The sequence below is a fragment of the Sander vitreus genome, chromosome 8 (assembly GCF_031162955.1).
Source record: "Sander vitreus isolate 19-12246 chromosome 8, sanVit1, whole genome shotgun sequence".
NCBI classification, from domain to species: Eukaryota; Metazoa; Chordata; class Actinopteri; order Perciformes; family Percidae; genus Sander; species Sander vitreus.
In genome coordinates this window covers 20,801,626-20,829,262 of record NC_135862.1, presented here as the reverse complement: position 1 = coordinate 20,829,262, position 27,637 = coordinate 20,801,626, and the positions used below count along the sequence as shown (strand labels likewise).

Below are 27,637 nucleotides of genomic sequence, written 5' to 3'. Positions count from 1 at the left end.
CAGTCCTACACTCTGACCCTCTATTTTTGCAGTCGGCGCCTCTATATTTTTTGTGTTAGCATTGTACTGCAGGAAAGTGTGTACTGTGTAGAGCACGTTTAGAGGAAGAGGCTTTTTTTTCTTGCTGTCACCATGGTTAGGGGGCGTCCGTCTCAAAGGAAACGGCTGCGCTCTCTCCATTCGCTGAAACTATAGGTGTGTCAGGGGGTGTGCGCCTTCTTTCCTCCAGCTGTCAGTCATGAGGTCACTTCCTGCGGGTGTGAGCTCCATGGCTCTGCTTTGTATGGATATGGTGAGGGATTTTTGACAGCGGCAGCGCTGCTGGGAAACAAACAAGGACGTGGTCGGGGTCGGGGGACTATTTTTTCCCTCCTCGCTCCTCTCTCGATCCTACACCGACCGCTTCTCAACCCAGCGAGATTTCCGAGGATATGGCGGCTTCGGATTGGGCTGTCTATTGTAAGGTAGATGTCCTCATTTGGCCTTTTATCCAATAAATGCACCCTCCTGCAGCAGCTGAGAGACTATCTCTAAGAATTTTGTTAAATGCACAGATGACTGGAGCCCAGAAACAGCGCATGCATGTTCTCCAGTTTTAGAATTTGCAGTCCAACACCTGCACACGAATGTTTACAGGCAACTGGGGCACATTAATAAATTCTTCCAGGATTATAGGAGCATTGTTATTGTGTGGAGGCAGGCTAATCTGATTTCAGTTTGCACGCCTGCGCAGATGAGTGACGCTTAATTGTTAATCAATATGCAACATCAATATAGTAAGACATTCACTCAACACAAAGGCTATTTGTTGGCTTGTTGGTGTGCCTAATTACTCTAATAGCGGTTTGAAAGAGGCTCTGTGTGTTACTTGTTAGAATTGCTTGTTATGCACCGGGACAGTGACAATGTCAGAGGTCAAATCTGTGTGTTAAATTCATCACAGTACACAGTTAAGACTCTATTCAAATGCTGTTTCTGCGGTAATGCTGCAGGTCTGGAGCACTGGAGACATGGTGCTTTAATTGCTAGAAACACCTGCATAACACCTGCATATGGCTTCTTGAGAGTAAATATTGTTTCCAAAGTGTGTCAAAGAACTTCATATTAGAGATGGATTTGGGGATTTTTGCTAGGGAACTTCTAGTGAGGGGAGAGGACAGGGCCCCCAGCTGGACCAGGCGTCCAGGACAGGCTTGAAGTATTGCCTGAAATCATAAATCTTTATCATTGCTTATGGTTGTTGATCAGGGCTTTTGCAGAAGGAACGCTTTACTGTGAAGTGTTAAAAGGACGAATGTGCAAAACAGCGGTTAATATGTAGCTGTGGGTGCTGTGAAGTAATTGCTAAAATACCCCTGAAGCCTCTCTCTCTCTCTCTCTCTCTCTCTCTCTCTTTCTCTCCGTCTCAGTGACTCCTACTTCCCTTGTGTGTAATCATTCATAACTAACAGAAGTCACAGCAGCAGAAGAGCTTGGTTACATATTATCCATTAATTAGTGCCTCTCAAACATGAAACTGTAGTTGATTATCGCATGATTATTTCTGATTGAAGTTCAAAACTCTACCCAGGCAAAAACACATTGTCATATTTAGATCACTTGATTTGAGTGATTGTGTGAATACTGTGTGACATTCTGCAGTTCAACTGATAATGTAGTCTATCATAAGAAAATTGACTGCCTGGCAGTGCTCCTCTCAAAGAAAGTTTAAGCCAAATCCTGCTCTACCTGTCCCTTTCCCTTAAGCAGTATAAGAATGTATACCTTCCCCCCCCAACATTATAGTTGTTTACTCTTTTACCTGTCCTTTACTAAAATAGTGTAACGAATGTAAGGGTTTCCAAAGTTTCAACCCCTGTCAATGCACCCAATCTTATGTTTTAGATTGCTTTTGTTATTGTGATTGTTAAATGACATTAGGATAGACTGAATACCACAAAGACTCCTGACTGTATGTGATGGTTGCAGGCTTGTTTATGTTTTTAAATGCACATGGTTAGAAGAGACTTACTATAAAAAACAGGAGGAACTTGGAAAGTTGCTTCTGAAGGTCTTTGCTGACATGTTTCCCAAAAGTGAGACTTTGTACAATAGGTGATCTGAAAACAGATGCTCCATTCTGCAGTCCAGTTCTAAACACACTGAGATACAACTCAGTCCTTCGTGTATTCCCTCTGCTAACCCTTAAAGCCTCCACATTGACATTGCATTTACCTTCAGATCAAAGGTCTTCACTCAGAACCACCTTATCATTCTGTTGAGTGTGGTTAGAAATCCATCAATAATCGTGTAATGTTTGACGCAGCCTCAAAGTGACAGGTATTTTTTATTTGTATTGAGGGAGTAAAGTTAATAAACAGGAGAAATTATCTCTCTGTCTATTGCACTTGCAATAAAAGTTTTTCGTCATCATTTTCAATGTTTTTTTTTTTTTTTGCTCTTTTCTAAAGGTGTGGTGAGTCCTTTAGTCGTAATTCATCTTCAAACTTCACTATTGTAGTCAGAGGGAAACAATGCATTTAAGACATTCTTATCTCGTTCACAATGCATGAAAAAAAAATGTCTTTAGCAATAAACTGTCTGAACTCTGCCTATGCTCAAACAAGTGTTTGTGTTTCTTTGAGTCAGCCTTGAGGTTTTTTCAGTTTAGTTTCTGTCCAACTGTGCTGCTGCACTCGGACAGTTTAGTCTCCAGGAACCTGAGACCTGTAATCAGCTTTTGCCTGGTTGCATTCGCAGCCTGGAGTGACAGTTTCAGATGTAGAAACAAAAACAGAGTGAAAGGCATAGGTTTTTTTCCTCGCTGCTCCTCAAACAGGACTTTCAGGTTCTGTTCTCAAGTGCACAGTCTCAAGAGTTCATCATTTGTCGCTGTTGTGAGTCTATGAAGAGATGTATTGTAAGCATGTTTAGCAACAAAACCCTAGTTCCACTGACCTATTTTCAAGTCCCTGCATCACTGCTGGCCAAAGAGCAGTGGAAAAATGTTTGCATTGGGCATAGTTTATAGAACATGTGTAAGCAAAGTCACTGTCTTTGACATACAGCTTTGTTTTGTGTACATTAAAAATGATTTTGAGGAAATGTAACTCCAGAAGCCTCTTCCACCTCTTGTAGACACTCACTGGAAAGGATCAATGGTCAGAGAAACCCAAAGGAGTCGACAGGTTTTACCAAGTGGTTGTAGCAAATGTCATTTAAAGGCAACCATGTTTATAGCTGTTCCAGATGGCTACACAAGAGCGGTTTGAAAAGTCTGCCCACACACAGCACTGCAAGGCAAGATGCAATAATCATTCAAATGAGAATAAAGGGGTACACTTATAGGCAGTCTCTCCTCAAAAAAGGGTTGCACTCATTCGAACTCAAGAAAATCCAGATGCCGAGAGGCATGGAGGGAGGCGTTTCAGACACTGCTTGAGGATCGGAGAAACATTTTGTATGCCACCTCGAGGCTGCATTCAGAGCGACAATAGCATTCGCAAAACGTAACCTCTTCATTCACGTCATCGAGGCCACTGAACTGGCACAACGGGGATACTTGGATGGCTCCTGCAAAAGAATTAAACTCGGCTCAACTTGCAAACACATACTCATAGATTACTTTGTAATGGCAACAGTTTATTTCTACTGTTTACTTCACAGTCATGGAAATGGATAAAATGAATACCACTGTAATGACTTTCCAGAGTTGTAAAATCCCTCAGCTGACCAGTGTTGTGGCTTCTGATAAGCCTTCAGACATGGATGTGTTATTTTAAACCTGACCTCTTGGGTCACATTTCACCCTCTCTTTTAGTACCTGTGGTAACAAACCCACTAAGCTTTTTTACACAGTGCTATGTTTAGTCCAAGTGTGCTCTTTGCAGCTGTTTTTAGTCACTTCTATGGTCTATTTGTTTTGCAACTTGTGTCCTCTATTGTCCATGTTTGACCTTCATTTGAGCCAGGTCTATTCCCCTTGAATAGGATTGAGGCCCTCCAGCCAGACTTAACAGTAAGCAGCTCTGGACAGGAGATTGACCTGGGAGGGATGCTGTATGGAAGCGGAATTTATATGTTGAACCACGTGGGGAATAGACAGGAGGATTTGACGGGTCTCTTAAATAAATGTCTTTCTTTAAGCCTCTTTGTCTCTCCCAATCTCTTCAACATCCTGTTTGTCTAAGACCAACCCATTATTGTAAGGTTTACAGTCTTTCTTGTTAACTAGGTGAGCAGAGATGGCAAAAGTACTCACTTCCCGTACTCAAGTAGAAGTACAGATACTTGTGTTAAAAAATACTCTGGTAAAAGTACTGATTTAACTTCTTTACTCAAGTAAAAGTAACAAAGTACAGGCTTGGAAATGTACTTAAAGTATAAAAGTAAAAGTAGCCTTGCGAATGACAACCATTTTTTATGCAAAGCTACTTGGACCACACACATGTTACTAGAGTGCAAACTGAGAAAAAGGACATGGAAAAAAGGTTCTTTATATGCCATTGCCTACATTTTAAGGTATGCCAGGCCTAAAACATCACATATATGATTATTGTGACAGAGACTGGGACTCCAGGTTAATAAGATTCTGACTGAGTAGCAAGATATGAATTCAATTGTGATTCTGTGAGAATTCAAACATGAGTCCTCTAACTTACGTCTCAGAGGTTTGAGACGTTAACGTTAACATTAGCCCAAAATAAAGTCGATTTGAGACAAGACCAAGTAACGTTAACTTAAATGGTCTCGAAAACAAGAACATTAACGTTACTACAGCACTGTTACACTAAATCAAGTTACTGAATTCATTTTTTAATATAAAGCTATACATGCTGATATTGTATCAGCTAGTATTAGATTATTTTCAAATAAACTTAACGCTACTTGGGTTATTAACTAAATGCTAGCGAACCAAGGCATCATCATTGCTAGCAAGAGAACAAATGTAACTGACCATTAACGTAAACTTAATAAAGTTACTGAAACAAATAAATAGCTCAACAAATAGCTTTTGATAACAACAAAAAGATGCATGCTATGTGTTTTTTCAAATTTGATGGTGAATTCTTGAAAGCCAGCAGTTCGTGGTGTTTCGGTTGGCACAATTTGCAGCATATTATAACATATTCCCATCCAATTAGATTGAATTCGGTATTGATGACATGAAAAATAATAACGGTAACTCCACTGAAATTATTTGAAACTAAAGTAACGAGCCAATTTTGTAAAATGTGAGGAGTAGAAAGTACCGATATTCGTGTTAAAAATGTAAAGAGTAAAAGTAAAAAGTCGGCACAAAAATAAATAGTAAAGTAAAAATATCTGAAAAATCTACTTGAGTACAGTAACAAAGTATTTGTACTTCAGTAACAAAGTATTTGTACTTTGTTACTTCCCATCTCTGTAGGTGAGGCAATGGGGTCTGATCCTCATCCTCGTGAGCCACGGCCGGTAGAAATCCTCATCAGTGACCTATTCCTGGTCTTATCTACTCTCCCACTCTAATTATATTACTGAGAGAAGAAGAAGAGAAGCAGCATAACCATACTACTGTGTGTCAGGTGTATAGCTTACATGGGTGTAATGAGGTTTTATAAGGTGATGACAGAGTGTGTGTATATATGAAATTAATGAATAGGATCTTGGGGGGTGACCTCTTGCTCACCCAGTAAAAGCGTTCGCCCCATGTTGGTTGAGTCCTGCAGCGACGAAGGGTTCGAATCCGACATACTGCCCTTTGCTGCGTGTCATTCCCCATCTCTATCCCCCTTCCATGTTTATCTTCTTTCAAAATAAAGGGAAAAGCCCCCAAAAAAAATAGGCTCTTGAAATACCAACGCTGATTGCAGCTTTTGCTCGCTTGTTGAATGAAGGAAGCTAAAAGAACGCTTTGGGGTTTGTCATACTCTGTGATCCCACTACAGTAGCAACTAGTGTTGTTCTGTCACCAGGCCTGTGTGCTGCATGCCTCCCCACAAACATGTAGGCTGGTTTGGCAGCCAAAAAGGGGGAACTCAGGACTCCTGTGTCATGCTGGAAAATGTAATATAATACACACAGCTGTCTGAGCAGAGAGAAATGCTTCCAACGTCATGTTGTTCTCATCTCAGGTTTGGTGATTTCTGTACTCTGGCCCTCCCCATTGTATTATTTTCCAGTAATGCAGAAAGTATCGTAAAACATGTGTTGGAAAGTTCTTGAGCACGCCTTTAGCATGATTGTTTTGGGCAAAAATGAAGGTAGCATGGGAGAAGGTTGAAGACTCATGCCTTATTAAAGTGGAGATACTTTGACTCATCATTTCAGCCCCTAACTATATAAATGATTTCTCCCAGAGTGATTCCTGCACATCATTTAGCGTCATGCTGAAAATGTAAATAGCCCCTGCAATGTTGTAGCACATGAACTGTCCTCTTCAATCAAGCCACAGCATGTAAAATGTTATATATTTCTTGGCAGCATTGCGCTCAAGGTGGTCATTCCAAGTCCACAGGGCTACAGACTGAGAGCTCTGTCTGCTGTCCAGAGCAACTGGTAGAACAGTACAGACTCACTTGAACATTCCCTTCTCTTTGGCACTTGCCATGATTTGTACATTGTACTGATGATCACGTGTAATATTTTTATTTCTGGATAGGAATGTGCACCTTCCTAAATACAGTATGAGTCTGTACTGATATGTAGAGCACACACATAATAATCAAACTTGCCGGTCTCTGTATCCAAGCCTAGACATTTTTTTCCACTCTAAAATAGTTTACAAGCATGTGCATATAACTTATGGATACAAAACCATATCCACATGTATTGCATCAGTGGAAAATGCTAAATAGTGCAATCTTTTTTATATTTGTGTACAATATTGTACAGTTCTGCAATCCAGCACAGTTGCTGTATGTCACTACAGGAGTATGCAATGGGAGAAAAATCAGTATAATTTGACACAATGTACCCAGAGCAACAATGGCATAGATCATAAAAAAGGGGAAAGTTAAGGTGACCTGTACAAGCACTTTATGGTTTTGTTGGCCCAGTTTAATGTACGCAAGTGCCACTTGCTGTCTTGTTACCCCAGCATGGCATCTGTCATGTGATAAAAGCAGCTGGAACAGATTGCAGCAGTTTCCCCCGTCTGAAATGTACAGTACAGCAGGGAGGTTTTGTAATGGTGGCTTGCTTGATCCTTGTGACTGGTTTGGAAATAAGCGCTAAGGGGCAGCCAGAAGCCAGCGTTTAGCACCAAATGGAGGGTTTGCTTAAGGACAGTGTTGTTAGCGATTGGTGGTGTTAGCAGCTGGGAACAGTGAGGGTCGAGCCTGCCATTTGTTCAGCTGTAAATACATCTAACACACTGGGGTAGCTAGTTAAGCTGTGGCTATACTGCACAAGGTTAAACAGTAGTGGTGTCATTTCAACATATGACCTCACTGTTGTTTACACATCAGACTCAATCCAAAGCAGAAAACACATATATTCTTATTAACAACCAGGATGTCATGACCACTTGCTCATATCTTTCCCCGACAAAAATGTCCCATGCATTTAGATTTACTGTAAATAATATGCTTTTTAACACAAATGCTCCATAAATGCACTGCTCAGTGTTTCAGCATGCAACCTTATTGTGTTTGACAGGTTATTGGAAACTATTTATGATAGTATTACTATCATAAATTACTATTGATGTTAAGTAAACAGCCAGAAATGCCTCATCCATGGCAAGTGTATGAGAAACAAAACATTTGGAGATAATGGCAGTTGGTCAAATTAGACATTTAGAAAATATCCAAAGAAATGCAAGTATTTAGAAATTTTGAACTTGCTCAAACTAAACCGGAGCCAAAAATATTGAGGATAAATCAAGTTACCGTGAAACCTTTAGTTTAGTTTATTTGAGGTCATGACAACAGTCAGTCCATGTGTCTAAATTCAGATTTTCTGTGTTGCCACCTGTTTCAACCAAACTGACAACCACGTGTTTTTTTCACTTCGCAAAGTTTTTGTTCACTCGGAGAATATCAACATACATTTTCAATTAATGTGCTTGTTTTGAGTCCACAACACACGCACATGCAGGCACACTTTCCATCACTTCACAACAGCGAAGTTGTGTGATGGCTCAGGTCAGCGTAGACCTTTGAGGTAACGTGATCCACTGTCACATAGCACCTTCTGCAGGTTTTCATGGTCAGATTGTATGGCCTCTGTCTTGTGAGCGTGTGTGAACACACTGTCAATGCAGAGCTCAGAGTCCACTTGGGCTTATGCAACTTAGTGTTTTATTTCTCAACTCGATGCAGCAGTGCGTGTTTAATATGCTGACAGCCAAAGAGAGAGCTCATCTTGAGTAACACATCTTCATTAAAATCACAAGTCTTGTCCATTTAGAAATAGAATATGTGAGAAACCCAAAAGTCTGCCTTCATGAGTGGAATATATAACTCCAGTAGTTGGGAATAAATGTGACTTATACTGAGTATAATAGCATCCCGTTCCAAGCAGCCATTGTTGCTATCCATTTCCATTTGATATGAAAATCTATTATCTATCTATTATCTATAGTTGTGTAATCTTTCAAGTCTGCATTATTTTTGTCAAAATTAGATTGCTGTTATGAGGCAATATATAGAAGTTTAGCTAAGTGAACTGCAATACCACATAACAATAATGTATAGTCACATTCCATAGTCTAATGCAGGCATAATGTTTATGGTGATGGATTAAGCAACTCAAGCTAATAGATTCATTATGTGCATAATTATTGGAAACCAATGGAGGTCTGAAAATGCGAGAATAATACATCAAAAATATAAACATTTATAGCATGCATTTTAAATTGGCTATACAAATGTAAAGTATGCATGATATTAGGAACAAAAATTTGCAAAGACAATAGTTTGGACCTTTCATGTCTAAACATGGGTGACAAAATTTGATTGTGCTGGACATATTGACCCTGAGATGACAAGGTAAGTGACCTGGTCCTGACCTGACATAATGATTGAACTGTTCAATGCTATCTGCTATTATATGGCTCATCTGTCGTGGACTACAGCTAAAGTCCAATGTCAATCACTTCCCCTGTACTTTGGTCAATCTCCATAGCGATAAGAGGGCACCGACTATAGCATATCAGCTCTGAGTGATAAGGATTCAGTTGAGTGTTTACACTGTGGGCACGGTCCAGACTGAGCTCATAGAGTGAACTCTTCAAACAAATTGACAGACAGAGCTGGCGGCTCAGCCCCATCAGCCCATATTCCTGCTCTAAGACCACTGTTATGCCCCTAAGGCTCTTCTTCTGACATGCCTGTTAGCACTCAGACCACAGGATGGGTAGATTAAATATTAACCTGTGGTCTGCTCTCTCTCACACACAAACCCACACGCGCACTGAATGATCATACAAACTTGTGGAAAGAGCTGGATGTCATGTTGTCAGGGACCACAGTTACATGGAAGACCTGAAGTCTTTGGATGAGGAAGGTAGGGAAGTAGTGTTTGTTTACTGACGTTATTAATGGGTTTTCATATTCTATAAACTATACTTACCAACAGTCTTAGAAAAAACACATTTTATAGACTGGTAGCAATACTGCAGACAGACAAGTAGTACGTAAGCAACTCTCTTCTGTCTCCTCTCATTGCCAAGGTATGTTCTCCTTTACTTTGGAAGGACTACAGTGTTTTCAGTAAAGTTTTTTTTTTCCACGCTTTGGTGAGACAAGCCCATACACACCTTTATTGTCTTGGTCTGCTGCCAGCTTTATCTGTGATTTCTTGTCATCACAGTCTTTGCTGTTTGCTGTCCTCATCGTTGATGGATTTGAAAAAGCATTGAGCTTTATTGGATGCCGCAAAGACATTAGTTAGTCATGGAGGCTGTGTGATTTGTGATTATACTTTTCAGTTATCAGCTGTAGCCTGGGTGGATTTAGAGATGCCACAAGATCAGATAACTTGAAGTGCGCTACTTCTTGAGTGGTGGGTATCACTACTGAGACTGTCCGCTCAACAGTGCGGGTGATTTATCGATAATTTTCTTAAAAATCTCAAATGGCTGTGTACACTAACTTCATGCTGAGGCTAGCCACATGCCTGGCTCTCATTCAGAGCATGTTTATCTGCCTCAGCCGGAGCTTACTAGCAACTTCATGGCCTGTCTGTCTAATGTGGGTCTTCACTGAGATTGATGAGCATAACATGGGGGGCTGGGTGCACAAGCTAAGCAACTGTGCAGCAATTCATTGGACAGTATGGATATTGTTGCTCCACATATACATCCGGCCCTGTGATCACCAGCACAGACCTGCTAATACACAAGTCTGTAATGGGATTCATCGGTTTTGATGATGAGAGATTGAATTCCTGTTATAGTTTGTAGCTGTCTTCACATGCCTGCTGTCCGCTCTCCGCCGCTGATTTCAAAGCGTTATCCATGTGTCGGTATTGCCATGGCATCGTCATGGCGACCTCGGTGGCTCTTGGTTAGTGGTCTTTTGTCAGTTTAAGCCCCACCCCCTCCTCCCCTTTTGGACCCTAATTCCAACCCTAACCCACACAAACACGTTGCTCATCTTCCTCTCAGTGTGCACAGTGCCCTCAGCAGGCTTGGTTGAGTGAGCACTTGAGAGGGCTTGACCTTAAAGACAAAGGCTTGCTGTTACCGTAGGAACCACTGTTTTCCTTCTCTCTCTCTGCCTCACATGCTCACTCTGTCTCGCACGTTGCTGATAAAGACCCTGTACGACCCTATAATGTAGCTTTCCTGACATTCCTCTCCACCCCCTGTGTCTCTCTCTGTCTCTCTGTCTCGATCCACAATACCTCTGCAGTCTGCAGCTAAGCAAATCTGTGTGTTTACATTGTCATGTTACATGGTGGTGGCAACATAAGCTTGGTCCACTTCATAGCTGCTGGTAGGGAGTCATGCGTTCAGAAAAGGACTCATGTCATGTTATTTGATAAGAAAGTCATGCATGCCGTGGGTGTGTGTTGACACAGAAAAAAAAAAAACATGTTTGATATTCTGTAAATCCAGAGTTATTTCATCTTACCACTAGATATAACGTACCCAGGTTAATGGAGTGTAGTCCGAACAGACAGCATGGAGGTTAGTCAAACTGTAGCCAAGAAGCGTCTTTATTTTTCCCCTTGAAGCATTATTATGATGAGACAGTGCTCAGTGAAGTGAGTGTATGAAACAGGATGTCCTCTAAAAGAAGACCTGAGGGTCAGGAGCTAGCGGCTGAATGCTAAAGAGGTTTGCTTTATCATAGCAGAGCTAACACTGCCTCCATTTAGAATTACAAGTGTATGAAAGAGTGAGTAGCTCAGTAAAGCTGCCCGCTCACATGCCAGGATTCTTTTAACGGGTGGGAATCTTCAAGGTAGATTAGATTCAGTTTAGTTCCTCGGGGCTGTGATTCTTTATGATACAATTCATTTTATTGCATTGCGATTTTATTTTTATTTTTTTTCTCTGCTTCTTGACCCGGTTTTAAAACCTAAAAAACACTTCCTGTGCTGTCTTTCCAATGGCTCGAGCCCTAAAACATTTGTATTCATATTCATCCATTAGCCAATACACAAGGCACCATTACAATACCAGTGTCTTCAATAGAGTGTAGTTTTACTATTAGGGTGTCGTATTGCCAAAATTCCTGACCTCAGCATACCAGAAATGCATACCAAGTTACCATCAAGTTCCCTCTTTAATATATTTGCAAAGGCTGACGTGTGCTGAGCAGTGCAGGAGCAGCTAGGCTGAATTGTTTTTTTTTGTTTTTTTGTTTTTGTACATGGTAAACTGACTGCACTTGTATTGCTTCTCAACAAGTCAGAGTTTTATTAGACCATGTGTTCTGTGATTTTAAAGGATAGCTTACCGCTTATTCATATCCACATTCATCCATGTCATACCAAGGGATTAGACATTGAGGTCTTGTTGTTGTGCTGTTATTACATTTTTGTCTATGTTTCAGTTCATGAATCTGCTTTTGGTCTTGCTGCCCACTCACCTACCAGCCCTGAAAGTAGTAGGGACCTTTCCCTCCTACTTGAAGGTTTTAAATGCCACTGAAAAATAAATTAATTCTACTATTATTAACCGCCACATAACGCATAGAATCATGTTTAGTTCATCGATTTTATTCGCCTTCTGCACTCAAGGTGAAACGATATGCAAATAATCTATACTTTCTTTAACTGCTTCAATGAAATACCATTCATGTCTGTCGTTAGATCTTTTAAATAGACTCACAGGGAGCACGGAGGGCAGAAACGTTTTAAGCATGCAGTCAGTCTCTCTTCTCAAACAACCTACAGTACATTGCACAGTACGGGGTAGGTTAAGGTTAAACTAGAAGTGGTCATGTGTAAAGGTGTAGAATGGCTGATAACAACCAGCAGCTGCTGTCTTGTAGGCGTATAGCCACCCTCTACCGCACCCCCTCACCTCTCCCTCGTTTGATGTTCTTAGTGGGGTCTGATGGAAAGGGCTTACTGAAGATTGACCCAGTTTACATGTGGATGTATGAAGTTCTAATATGTGATGTAAGGTCCATTGCCTCTGCTAGTCTTAATCTTAACCAACAAGCTCCTCCCAGTTCCCATTGTTCAATTCAGCAAAATCTCTGCAAGCCAGTCTGTCATGTCTCCTCTATAGCCAACCCCAGAACTAGCCTATCACAGCACAGCCTAAGCCAGCCTAGTGACCCACATTCATCCCACATGTCCCTGTGCTTCACTTTCTGTCTCTCTGTCTTTTGTCTTTCTATTTCGGGCGCACTATGAGGTTTACAAGGATAAGGTTACTGTATTAGGAGTAACTAGCTCATGAGCAGGGGTCTGTGCTATGTCATAAGATACTCTGTGTCCTTCATTCCCTTACTATCTGCTGACCCACTATCGCAACATGCAGCACCTGTTAATGTGGATGGCCACACGTTGCATCAGCAATACTCATTAGGCCTGAATGCATAATGTATGCTGTGTTGAATCATGTGCACTGAAAAACAATGTGCAATGTTACTCTGTGGTGTTGATGGTGATAATGATGTAATCAGTTATTAGCCATGCTTGTGGATGGCAATGGTCAGTTGGTCCACTATTTTAATCCTGACTGAAATATCTCAACATGTTTGACGAATTGCCAAGGAATTGTGTACAGACATTCATGGGGCCCAGAGGATGGTCCCCCTGATAACTTTGGTGATAAACTTTTCTTCTAGTGCTGCCAGCATACATTTTCACTTATCTAGTAAAATATCTCAACATCTTTTAAATGGATTGGCAAAACATTTGGTACAAACATTCAGGGTTCCCAGATGATGTATCTAATTATTGTGTACATCTCTCTACTTTTCCTCTAGTGCCACAATGAGGTTTTCATTTTTGGTTTTGACTGAAATGTCTTAACAATTGCCATAACATTTTGTACAGACATTCATGTCCCCCTCAGAATTAACTGTAATCACTTTGGTGATCCCCTGACTTTGTTTCACCATCATCAGGTCAAAGTTTTAATCTCTCCAATAATTCAAATTTTGCCATACATTTTGGTTTATGAAGCAAGTCTAATGGCATGTACTTTGTGTTCGTTGCTAATTACCAAATGTAGTATGTTAGCATGCTAACACACTAAACTACAATGGTGAACATGGTAAACATTACACCTGCTAAACATCAGCATGTTAGCAAGCTTACTCTCTAGAAATTCAGACAGAGGTGACTTTAGAAGTGAATTATCATCTTTTCTTCCTCTGTCTGCCTTTTTGTGTTTCCGTACCCTCTTTGACCTTCTTCTTTTCCCCCTCCACCCTTCCCCTGTCCTCCGTCCCCAGTCTGATGAGTGAAAGTGCCGCCGACCCGCTCCTCCACCGTTATGGTCGACATGGAGAGCCATTACCATCCCCCTTCGCCCCTGGAGGACTCGGTGCTGGGCAGCCCCCTGTGCACCGATCACGACTTCATGGGCGGCATGGAGGAGCTCCAGGACATCTCCCAGTCCATCGACAACGACGCCCTCAGCTCCTTTGATGTCCCCGAATACCAGTCCTCCAGCAATGGCTCTGAAGGTTCCACTGTTCTAGGTGAAGTCTCATTATCATTAAACTGAAATGATCTATTTAGATTAATACTATTGTGAGATGACAATGTGGGGTTTGCCCCTATACTGTCATTTCACAGTTTAAAAGTGTCCCTGGCTGTGCAGTGGCATCTCCTTGCTATTGCTGTTGTCAGAGCAGTTTACCCTTCTTAATCCCTTGTTTGCTCCAACTGAATGTTCGGAGAGGACATACACTTTGGCTAATTTAACCTCTTGCCTTGACCTTCAACAAAGCTGCACTACAGTACAATCCTTGAACAGCCCTTTGTTTACTCAGATTGTCTGATTCGCACGCTTTAGGGCAATAGTCCATTGATCTTAATCAGTTCGTTCTTCTTGTCTCTGATTTACTGAGTGAGTTGATGCATTTTCCTGCCAATTTATTTCCCTATTAACTCCCCATGTCTTCTTTTCTTTCTCTGCTTATCTACTTCTTATTTTCTATCCTATTGTTTTACCTATTTGTCCTCTTCCAGAATTCTCATTTCCCCATATCCAATGAGAAATGCATACATTTTGCTACTGTGTTTCCTCCTAAATAAAAGTTGCATGGGCATCTGGGACATGTATGCTACTACCCAGTTATGCAACAGATGATGAAGTCGTAAATAGTACAGAAAGATAAACATGTTATAGAGAATAGAGGGTGTGAGGGAGGGAGATGGAAGGAGAGGAGAAAAGTGAAGGAAGTATGGGTAGAAGGCATCACGGAAACATTTGATGATGTCATGGAAAAGTCAGTGAGAGGGTGTTCAGGATTTATGGGTGTTCAGGAGTGCTAAGAAGCAGAAGAAACACTGACATGCTTTTCTTGTCCACAATCAGTTGAAACATGTGCAATTGCACCACACAGAAACATAGCTCCAGGTCCGCTGCCAAATGCCGTTTATCCCCGTTCTGCCTTCTCTCGACCAACTCATGTGGCTTGACTTAGTGCCACTGTTTTGTACCATTTCACATTTGCTATTTGTGTACCAAGCAAGTTCTACCAACCATGCTGCCTTCACAAGGTGTAAATAGAAAACTGTTGGTAACCTCATGACCTGTCATCCACGAGGAGGATCAGTAATACTACATCAACACTGTTATGCTTGTGATAGGCAACCCAATGCAAACAACATGCTAATATCTCGGAATAACTAGTTGCTGTGATTGAACAGACTGTCCTTTGTCAGGGCAAAAAGTTCAAGCTGTACTTTATATTCCACTAGTTCTTTGCCTGAGGGAGGTGAGACAGTAGAGATGCATTCATTAAGGTAGAGGAAGGTAAAGTTATTTTCAAGATTGTGACTCAGTGTGTTGTCTGATTGTGGTGACAAGATCAGCATGTATCCTGTGTACTGCAGGCTATGACAAAGTATTAGGGGTGCACGATTCAGAAAATGTCACGATTCGATTCAATATCGATTTTTAGGCTCACGATTTGATTCAGAATCGATTTTCAATTCAAAAACGATTCTCGATTTAAAAAAAAAAAAAAAAAACAACGATTCACAGTATGTAAATATAGTAACTTTTCCCATGTGATTGCAGTAGACATACAATTAAACAAAACAAAAAAATTGATGAATGACCGATGAATGTATGATAGGCCCATCAATTGTTATATTTAAAAAAAAAAGTATTACATTGCCTACACTCTGGCACCATTCATGAAACTGAACAAAGCAAACCCCCATTTACAAAAGACAGCTTGAGAGACAAGTTAAGGTTCCTGTATACTTTCTCTCATTTACACACCTGGCCAATCAGTGTATAAAGTGGGCCCGCTTGTCAGATTGTCGATTTGGTCTTTCCATGGGATTTTGTTGACAATGAGAAAAATATACAATATCACCAGACTTATCCAGACTTATTAATTGGCTACCAGTGCAGTGTTTGCCTTAAGATGTGTGTATTGATCAGGGGGCAGTAGTGCGATGACACATGTAATCATCCATGTGCTTGTGTTTTGTAGATGCCCTGACGCCAGCATCCAGCCCGTCGTCGGTTGTTTACGGGATGGCAGCGGGCCAGGAGGAGTTCTCATCTGCCTCCTCATTGCTCAATCTAGAGTGTCGAGTTTGTGCTGACCGTGCCTCGGGCTATCACTACGGAGTCCACGCATGCGAGGGCTGCAAGGTGAGATAAAGATTAATTATACAGTCAAATAGGTGGTTCTATCTCAATATTTCACCTTAGACGTTGGCGAAGACTAGACCAGTGTACGGACATTATTGTGAGGATTGAATCTGAAGTTATCACACATGCCTGGTCTCTCTTATCTTCTCACCCTACAAAGTTTTTTTACTTACTACTGCTTTCTCTCCATCAATCAATATTTCTGTCAATATCCATCAATCACTCTCTCCCAAAGTAACCCACACTCAAGCACAGACAAGCCAAGAATCTCAAACCGCCTTTTGACTACACATTAACCAATTTCAAGAAACTGAAAAAAAGTAGGACATGCCAGAAATCCAGAGGCAGTGTGTCTTGTGACTGATGATACTTTCTCAAAGCATCAGAACTACCAGGCTTGGCCTTTACACGTGGTCGCTCAATAATCTTTGAGTTAATTGTTTACCAGTCATGTTGAACAACTCAAGGGTCTTTTTTGAGAGGCAAGGACAAAGATAGTCTAACTTGAGGTGTGTGTGCATGTGTTTTTGAGCTTATGTTGGTGTGTCAGTATTGTGTATTCTTTATACATTTTTTCTTTTCTATCAGTCGCTGAGGGGAAAGTAGCTGAAGTGAGCGACTTTTCTACACCTCCGCACTGTGAATCCACTGGGCTCAGCTAAATGTGTCAGCCAAGAAAGCAGTAGGAGTATGAATGTCAGGAAGTGATACATAAACTCAGCAGCTCCGTGCATCAATACAGATGTATCTACACTGGACAAAGGCCTTGGTCTTGTCCACAGGGCAGAGACAAAACTATATGACCTATGCAGAGTGAAGTCGTAAAGCTCTAAAACAACACATCATCACAAAAGCCAAGATAAATTTGTTTAGTAACAACATCTACATTTAGGAGGGGTGATTAAAAGTACATATATCAGAAGTGACCTATGAAGTGCCAAAGGGTAATGTGGAAGCCCCTTTTTGCGATTTTTTATATATATATATATATATATATATATATATATATATATATATATATATATATATATATATATATATATATATATATATATATATATATATATATATATATATAAATCAAGTCTTAAAAATACAAAAAAAGTGTTGCACACCCTGGCTCCAAAAGCATTTATGTGTCTGTTATTGGAGAATAAAAAGAGATATGCATATGGAGCCAGAGTGTGCACGTTTTTTTCTTATTTTCAAGTCTACCTCCAGTGAGAAGCACCTCACTACAACCCTTGGTGTGCGTTACTTTTTTATATTACAAATCAAGTCTGTCATAGGCCAGCAAGGTTTGTCACATTTCAATTTCAATCAAGAATTCCAGTTCCATCTTTAAAAAAAAAAAAAAAAAGGAAAGAAAAAAAGGCTATATTCCAAGTTGGACAGTAGTGAGGTTACAGGAAATGAGAGGAGAGAGAGGGGAAAATGCAATATACTGTAGGTTGCCACTTCAAATCACTGAGAATGGCACAAACAAAATATCACGTGAAATTATCAGAATTGTTATATTTTAGTATATAAAACAACTTTACATACACCCACATATCTATCCACTCATATGCATCCTTTCCCCTGTTAGTAATAGGAGGAGGCTGACCTCTGTGTTGTCAGTACACTGATCCTTTACAACATGAAGCCCATGTAGCCTGACCTCGTTTTGTGTGTGTGTGTGTGTGTGTGTGTGTGTGTGTGTGTGTGTGTGTGTGTTTTTGCCTTTTCTGCTGAGGGTCAGTGTGTCTGCAGCTTAACACGTGCTCACGTGGTTAAAGCGTTTCCCACTGACAGCGCTGTGTCCCATTACACCATGTGTAATCTTGTATTGTACGAATATTTCTGTGTCATTTGGCACGCTGGGTGACAGTTTTGGATAAAATTGCTATTAAGTATGGCTAAATATGTTATTAAGCAACTCCCCAGGCCACGTTCTACCCTCTGGCCAACTGTAGACATGCCTCTTGCTCTAACTGTTCCTCTCCAAAGTTAAATGTTTGTTTTTGTCAAGCTTGTCTAAGCGAGGATGGTGAAACTATGTGTCTGATATTGTCACGCTTTCATATGGGAATAAATAACTGCTTCTCTAAAAATAATCTTCTTCCTTTCTTAATAAAGAGTTGGTTAATAGTTTTTTTTCTGGATCCTGAAACTGGTTTCATAACAGCACAGTTTATTAAAAGGTAATTTACTTGTCTCTGTTAAACTTCAGGTTTTATTTGCTTGTGTATTTTATCTCGGAAAGTTGACTAATCTGGTCTATGGTGTTCTCGTCTCATTTCGTACATATGAAAATCCTTTTCAAAGTATTAACTGTAATTATGTTTTTGGTTCATGTGAGCAGTATTCACATTTTAGCAATATTTTCCCTTCATTCGTTCAGGGTTTTTTTAGGCGGACCATCCGTCTGAAGCTGGAGTATGACAAGTGTGAGCGTCGCTGCAAGATCCAAAAAAAGAACCGCAACAAGTGCCAATACTGCCGCTTCCAGAAGTGCCTGTCGGTGGGAATGTCCCACAACGGTGAGTCCTACAGGGCAGGGCGGGTCTACGCTGTGATTCAAACCCAACGCACACACACATACACACACACACACACACACACATGCATGGTTCTTGTTACTTGTAAACACACACTACTTAACAGAGTACCACAGTTGTGCAGATGTGAACAGGCACGTACACACATAATTAGCACAAATAAGAAATCTAACACCTCAGTTGAGTGTTAAGTTGCATGCTAAGGCATGTCTCTAACTAAAGACTAATCCAGGCTATTAGACAGCTTCTTCAAAATACCATCTGTAGACCAGTATTTTCCTTTATTCAGAAAAATACCTCTTAGATCTGCAATTCACTCATGTGCAGTACATGTTCTATCTGTGTCTGTGGATAGTGTAGCCTTTGCAATGCTGGATTCATATTGAATTCCAATGGCTGAACCCTTTTGTTGGAAATTCAGTCAGTCAATCCAAAGTCATAATTTTGAGAGAAAAATAATATTAAGTGAATAAAGTCGTAAATTCAATGTCAAATTAAGACTTACGGTAACACACTCAAAATGATTTTTTTTTCTTGAAAAAGTATGACTTCATCTTTTGTGTAATATTGTGACTTTTTTTAAATTGTGACTTTAGTCCCATGACATTGCAACGCTTTCTAAAATATATTTTGTGATCATTAATCCAGCCAACACAGTCTGTTTCATTCTTGACTGTCGCAGACAAAGCATTTGCACATGCAATATCTGTGTACACTCTAAACAGTGCTGTCTTAAAAGTCTTACATCAGACTTTCAACTCAGCATTGCAATATCTTTATTTGGAATACAGGGATTTTGAGGTCAAATTTTGTAATTCTGGTGAATGTTGTTTACTCTGTGTAAACATACAACATAGCATGCTGACCCTTGGTCATGGTCAATGTCCTGATTGGGAAACGAGCACTGAAACAGGTTATAATCTCAGGTGTGTGTGTGTGTGTGTGTGTGTGTGTGTGTGTGTGTGTGTGTGTGTGTGTGTTTCTTTTCTGATCTGTCAGTGTATTTTTAGTAGAACCATCAAAAAGGGTCAATGCAATTATAGACTGTGCACACTTTGCAAATATCCCACACTGGTGGCAGTGACCTGAGGATGCAAAGGCTGGCTTGTGCATCTTATTTTGTCCCATGGGGTTATTGACATATTGAGACCTAGCCCAGATTTTGATGATGATATGATAGTGCTTTAAAGTAGTAGTATTTCTGTAAGCTCCATTTCCTTTTACGGTTTATGTGTATTGAGTTTCATGAGCTAAATGTAACCGTAGAAGGGGAGGAAGGAGATTTGAGACCAGTGCAACCTGATCTTTTGAGTCTGGTGGTTGAAGAGACTACAAGACCACAGCACTGCTAATTTTGGAGCTTTGTCCCTCCGTTTGTATCGACGGACAATTGATTCCACAGTTACATCTGAAGATACTGGATGTTCCTGCGTTCCATTTTGTTATGATATATTAATTATAACAGTAGGCTCTGTTGTATTCATTTTAACATAAAATCATATCTATCTGTCCAAAACTTGTTGATAAGGGTCCATCATAACAAAAATGCAATGCAATCTGATAGCTGCCATAAACACATTATTACATGTTTTGTGAGAAAATAACCACACTAACCAGTCTTACAGTGGTGTGGTGTTTAATGGCTGAAATGACTTAATAGAATGACAGACTGTCCACCTCCCACCTTTAGTCCCATCCCCCCACCTCAAACTAGAGCTTAGGAAATTGACTTATACTTAGCTTAACATCACTCACTTCCTCTCATCTTAATTAGACTTGGCTCCTGCCAAGGTGCCCACTGTGGAGCTTTACCAGCTTCAGATGATCCATCCACTTAGTGAGCAGTAATCTAATGGGCCCTCGTGCTGTCTGCTAGCTTGGTATCCCTGCTCAGTCCGTCTCAGTTGGCCTGGGTTTGTTTCAAGAGTGGGTGGCTCGTTGGAAAACAGGGAAATCAGATCTCCTTTTAAGCCTTTATGGTCTCATAAATCCAGGTGGTAGGTGCACCTGAATGTTGGGTTCTCAGAGAGCTTATGTGTGTGGCATCAGCTTGTGCACATTTAAATTGGTGAGAGGGGTTAAAATCTGTTCACCTCTAATCTTATTAGTCAAATGGGATCAGGCCGTCTGAGAGATGCTGGCATCCTCTAGGAGAAAAACAACTCTTGCATGTTGTTGAAACATACTTCATACACACCTTGTAATGTGTAGTACCCTTTTGTGTTTATTCATATTTTTCTCATTGCTGTAATGCATTTCAAGGAAAGTCTTTATTTATTTGTTTAAATATGTTTCCCTCCTTTCTCTCCTTCTTGCATAAACTTTCTCCCCGTCTCATCGAGTCCAACTGTGATGACTGAGTGGACCCCATAATTTCCCTATTCTTTCAGGACCAGATTACTTCATCGCCACTATACATTTCACTTGATCAAAGTGAAATATTTGGACCCTGATTTAACCTGAATTTAATGTGTATCTCACCATGGTGTTTCAAAGGGATGGCCATGCTGAGGCCAGTACTCACTTTAGGGTGGCAAAGAAATGAGTGTCTTGTTCAGTCTTTCTGTGTGGCATACCAGCAGTTAGACTATGATATTGTCTTATGACCCAAATGTGTGCATCTAAAATAAACCCCTCAGGGCTTTTTTTGGTTATTGTTTTTTCTTCTTCTTCCAATTAAGGTTTTAAAGCATTCGTTATTCATTAAAAATGCAAATCTCCTTTTATTTCATTAACTTTGTTGGACGGAATTCAGGCTTACATTGATGAATTAGTTTATTCCAATGTTGTGAGGGGCTGCTGCACCTGTTGCATTATGATCCTAATGCAACTGATGCAACCCAAGTGATTTTCTTGCGTAACCTATTTCTGCTGTTCATATTCACATAACAACCTATGACCATAAAGTTGAATATTCATACCATGAAGCAAAGAAGCACATTGCATTAAAAACCCAACAAACCAACACTCCCCACCCTCGATACCTCCAGCTTCATTACATTCCTGCTGTTTTGCAGCAAAAATAAATTGCACATATTTAACTGCAGTGTTAAGTTATGTCAGGGCAGGACTGAGGGTAAATTGGCGACCCGCAGACTTTACCTCAGGCCACCACCTGACTCCGCCAAGTGTTGGGTTTTTTTTGCACAGAGGACTCTTGGTGCTAATCTTGGATGAGTTTACTGCCAAGGTAAGAGAGGCCTGCATTTGTAAAACTTAAGTAGTCACGTCATGTTTTTGTCTTTGAAATAATCTTCTATGGCAAACTGGTCTGTGTTTTTCTGACCTTTTTTCTCATTGGAAGATTGTTCTCATTAGAATTAGTTTGTCTAATGCTTGCATTTTGCTGTTTGCAGATCTAGTTGCTGTATTTTTTATAGACAGAATAAATAAATACATAATCTTTATAAAAGTAGAATTTAACTTCACAGACTTTGTAATTAAGGTCTGGGACTAATTGTATTATGGCTAATGGTATTCATTTACATTGACATTAAAAAATGAGAGATTCAAGTAGCATCACTGGTGGACATTTTTGTGCTCATCAAGTCTTTGATCGAGTTGATCTGTGGTGCTGGTGTAAAGCCAATTGGACTTTTGCTGAATATGACATTATGTTTGTCAAGGAAATGTGAGATTCTCTTGTTTAGAATACTGTCCTTAGATCCATAGATTGGGAGAAATAACTTTTTGGCACCAGAAGTCAGGAAACATTGGGCACTTTCTACATTTTCAGTGGTGCTATTTTAGAACATTTAATTGCTACTGCTCCACAAGCTTTGTTTGGACAGATTTACATTTACATCAGGGTTTTTTTTCTATGCTGATATGTGGGCTTGGATTAATTTCAAGTAGTTGGTGTGTCTTTGTAGCGAATTTGAAAATGATTCCTCCAGATGTCACATCTTTAACAAGTGATTATTGTGGTTTTGTGGAGTTCAAGCTATTTTCCATTTTCCAAAACTGGGTTTGAAAGCACTCTGTGCCCTCTCTTTGTTCTTATACAGTAGTTTTCTCTGTTTTATCGAAAGGGCTGTTTATAATCATATTATTATATCTAATATTTACATTCCATTTGTTTCATTTTCTGCAACATCTGTTACACTGTAAATTTGATCTGTGACTTGACAGATTTGTACTAGCACAAATACTGTAATCTTAATCTGACTTGCTGTCTGCTTTGTTTACAGCCATCCGTTTTGGTCGGATGCCCCAGTCAGAGAAGCTAAAGCTGAAGGCGGAGATGGTAACAGGGGACAGGGAGGTGGAGGACCCCCAGGTAGCCGACCAGAAGACGCTGGCCCGGCAGATTTATGAGGCCTTCCTCAAGAACTTCAACATGAACAAGGCCAAGGCTCGAACCATTCTCACCGGCAAGACCAGCACCCCTGTACGTTATTAAGAGTTGTGGGTTGGTGAGTGAAAGATGTTGCGAGTGTGGATTGCGTGTTCGTGGCTCTTCTCATTACCAGGATTTCCTCACAAGTCAAGGTCATGTTGTCTTGCAACTTTTAATTTATGTCTTCCCCATTGGAGTGATTTTAATCTCCTTTTGAGCACATTTAAAATTTGTAATCAAACTAATGTCTCAATTTGACCTCACCTCAGAGTGCAGCCAGCCAATGACAGAAATAACTTGCTCAATCAGTAGTGCAAGCCAACACACAAGCTGGACAAGGACACATCTGTATCTGTATAAAGAGCCACTGTATGAGCCCCTTACTTCTCCCTCCACTGCCTGTTTCCCTCCATGCCTGCACTCTTTTCATCACCCATCCCCAATCTCATCAGAAAAATTCTCTCGCAGCCTCGTTCTTTTCATTTCCTTTAATTGGAAAAGAGGGGCCGACAAGGGGAGGGTCAGGGACTGCAGACCAGAGTTGTGAATTTTAAGGGTGGATGCGTGTAGGTGTGAAATAGGTCAAGAGCGACAGGTCAGTCCCAGTGGACATCCATGTTCACAAACACAGACTTCCCCCACTGCTTCTAGAGATCAAAGTTTCTAGATGGGTAAGTGTCCATTATGGAGGCCAGAGGGAGTCTGGAGTTTGCAGCCATTGGAAAGCAGTCAGTTGGAAATGCACTATTGTAGCCTATTGTTTGATCCACCCCTTGATTTTTGTGTTCATTTATGGTGTCGCAGCACTTTTATACATGGGACTTCCCGTGAAAGTCATATTGTACCGTTTTCCACAGCTTTGTGGTCAAATTCTGACATGTTGCATAACTTTGATTCTGAGATTGTTGGCCTATAGTATAAAATGAAAGCTTTCTAATGTTGTTGTATCTCACATTATTTTAATACTAATTTGAATGAATAGAAAAATACTATAGAAGATACTGTTGCAAGATGACAGTTGATATAGAAAATATTTAACTACATTTTTTTTAATCACCGTTGTAGAAAAACTGGATCCTCCATCATCAACTTATTTGGATCTGTAACTGAGCCAGGAATTTTCCGACAGGTTTGACTCAACAGTCTCAACATTTTGGAGGAATACGGAGCCATAATTGTGTCACTGCTGGCTCTGATTTGTTACAGATAAAGTTTTATCGTCTGACTTAGCTGGTTTTGCTGTGGTATGATTCATCTTAAACAGTTTGTACAGTCTTGACTGGATGTCTTAAAAAAGCAGCTACAGAAATGTCAAGCTGTTGCTGCTGCTCTGGGTTACATTGTATACTGGATATGGATATACCCTGAAATGTATTGGGAAATACAAGAGGGAGATTCCCTTTTACAAATTATGACATATATATATATATATATATATATATATATATATATATATATATATATATATATATAGTTATCACTAGGGCTGTAACTTGCAATTATTTTCATTATGGATGTTTCTGCTATTAGCTAATCTTCCAATTGAGTTATATTTGAAGGTTCAGCATAGTAAATCATAACTGAGGAAGGCTATACAGCGTGGCACTTAGGACGGCCATGTTGCTTCAATTGGTTATTTGGGTTGGTCCACCACTTTGATCCAGACTGAAATATCTCAACAACTGTACAACTGTCAATATTCTGCACATAAATGCATGGTCCCCAGAGGATGAAGCCTACTTTGGTGATCTCTTGATTTTTCATCTAGCAGCATTATCAGATCAAATTTTAATAATATGTCAATACTTTGGTTTATGACCGAATACCTACAGCTTGAAATACATTCCCATCAACAATAGCTGTTCGTAGCAAATGCTACAACATGCTACAAAAAGACACAAAAAAGTACAAATACAAAAAAGTTAACATGGTAAACAATATACCTGCTAAAATCAACATGTTAGCGTTGTCATTGTGAGCATCATTGTGCTTACGTACAGCCACCTAGAGTCGCTAGCCTGGCTGTAGACTCTTCTGTTATCTTCCAGTAGCTGTAGACAGCTTCTGGAGCATACACAACATTTTGATAAGGCTAAATTGATCCTCTTTGTTTTCTCAAATGTGTTGCAGCAGTTAGTCAGGTCAAGTGTAGTGCTCTCATTGTAGCACCCCTGGCTCTGCTTCCAGTATAAACTGTATTAATATGTATAGAAAATGGCCTACAAAGCCCTTTGAGCATCCATAAGGTTGTCGCTGCAGGTCAAGGAGAGTAATGCTGTCATCATGGAAATCTCAAGAGTCAACCAGGGCTGTGGGCTTTGGACCTTTATCTACCCACTGAAGTACCTTTCCGCTGAAGTACAAACGCCTAAGGTTATTGTGACAATAAGATGACAAATGTGGCTTCCTTACTTCTGCAGAATCACATAGCATCAATCCAGGCAGTGAGTCCAAAAAGAAGAAAAGAACAGCCATTATAAAAAAACTGAAGACTTACTTATTTACTGTATACAACGCGCATGCAGTTTCGAGGCAGCCTGAAACCGAGATTATTATTTCATGAACAAAATGTAGATTGTAGCATTAAGAAAATGTACATGTACCTTGTTCAGAAGAACATTATGTTTGTTATATTAACTTATTTATTGTAACTGATCTGTTACACATTATGTGATGATCAAGTGTTTAAATGATGTAGAAGTAGTACAACAAAATTAAATGACTCTGTGTCATTATACCTTCCCCTGCTACTCTAGCCCACATTTAGCTCAGCACTCATGAGTCAGAGCTCTGATCTGATGTGCAGCAGCAGCTGTAGCAGCTCATCAGATGTTTTGTAACTTCAACTGTGAGAAGCGTGACACAGCTAAAAAAAACACCTATTGGCTGGAATCAAGGGCATCACTGCTAGCATTAGCTTACACAGCTGCTTACCTTTACATACATGGATTCCTCCAACGACATTATTGGGATTGTGTATATTTCAATTATAAAAAGAAATTGCCAACTGGGCTTTTTGACATTTTGAGTTTGCCCTGGAAGGCCCTCTTTGCACTGACACTGTTTTACTTTCACCATTAGCTCTGTTCTTAAATTTCTAGGCATTATTTGCACCTTAAATCTCTCTTGAGTGGCCTATAATTATATAGCTATAGAGTCAAAAAGAGTGATTATGTCATTGTGGAAATATGAGGGCAATAACAGCTCTGGGCTTAGCCTCTCCTTTTAGTAAGGACTATGGGTAAACACCACAGTCACTACAGTTTTTCATGTAGAGAGGTTTGCTGACTCAGCTTTTCCACATTTATGTAGTCAGGTTTATTTATGTAATGTATACCAAAATCACAGTACACACTGTACTGACTGTTGCATTTCAACTTGAAAACCCATTTATAACCATACTTTACACATATAGCTCATTAATGTGTCATTCGCCACTGTCCACAGCCTTTCGTCATCCATGACATGGAGACCCTACAGCTGGCAGAGCAGACGCTTGTGGCAAAGATGGTGGGCTCAGCAGGAATGCTAAAGGACAGGGAGGTAGAAGTACGGATTTTCCACGTCTGCCAGTGCACGTCGGTGGAAACCGTCACCGAGCTCACCGAGTTTGCAAAGTCCGTCCCTGGGTTCTCAAGCCTGGACCTCAACGATCAGGTGACTCTTTTGAAATATGGCGTGTACGAGGCCCTCTTTGCCATGCTTGCCTCCAGTATGAACAAGGATGGGCTACTTGTAGCGTATGGCTCTGGCTTCATCACCCGGGAATTCCTCAAGAGCCTGCGGCGGCCAGTCAGTGATATGATGGAGCCAAAATTCCAGTTTGCAATGAAGTTTAACGCGCTGGAGCTGGATGACAGTGACCTGGCACTGTTTGTTGCTGCTATCATCTGCTGTGGAGGTGAGGATGCAGGAAAAATAATGTTGTTTATAATCAAACTATTAATTTGCTGTATGGTATATTATAATTGTATTTCTCCGTTTACTCGTTGAGAATGTTTAATCAATCTGACCATACAATCTGATTCTGATATTTAAAATGCTTACATATTACACAATTGCAGAAATTGTAAAAGGCATTCTGGTACTACCTTGCCATAGAATATGTTTTATTCCAACAGGAGATAATGGTTAAGGAGTCTCACTCAAGTTTATTTTGCTTCCTCTGTGATTAGACCGCCCAGGCCTGGTGAATGTGGCACACATTGAGCAAATGCAGGAGAGCATTGTGCAGGTGCTACAGCTCCATCTGCTGGCCAATCACCCCGACGACTCTTTCCTCTTCCCCAAGCTACTGCAGAAACTGGCTGACCTCCGGCAGCTTGTCACTGAGCATGCACAACTGGTGCAGGAGATCAAAAAGACAGAGGACACCTCACTGCACCCACTCCTGCAGGAGATCTACAGAGACATGTACTGAGGGTTGTGGAGGAATAACCAGGAGAGGCACTCTACAAATAATCTCCTTTTTTCAGGGACAGAAGAAGAAGAAGAGTCCTCCATAAGCTAGGTTGAACCACTTAAACCACCATAATGCAGCAAGAG

The 27,637-nt window shown here is 40.4% G+C and overlaps 1 protein-coding gene across 2 annotated transcripts; it reads left to right on the top strand.

The window, feature by feature from the left end:
• Positions 1 to 244: 244 nt before the first annotated feature.
• pparab (peroxisome proliferator-activated receptor alpha b) lies at positions 245 to 27,637 on the top strand. Of its 2 annotated transcripts, none has more exons than XM_078257436.1 (7): positions 245 to 459; positions 13,827 to 14,075; positions 16,050 to 16,213; positions 18,597 to 18,735; positions 22,944 to 23,143; positions 26,540 to 26,993; positions 27,268 to 27,637. In XM_078257436.1, exons 2-7 carry the CDS (start codon positions 13,868 to 13,870, stop codon positions 27,510 to 27,512), a joined length of 1,410 nt encoding a protein of 469 aa, XP_078113562.1. In that variant the 5' UTR covers positions 245 to 459; positions 13,827 to 13,867; the 3' UTR covers positions 27,513 to 27,637. The 2 variants fall into 2 exon arrangements, with proteins under 2 accessions (XP_078113562.1, XP_078113561.1); XM_078257435.1 differs by having other exon boundaries at positions 245 to 464.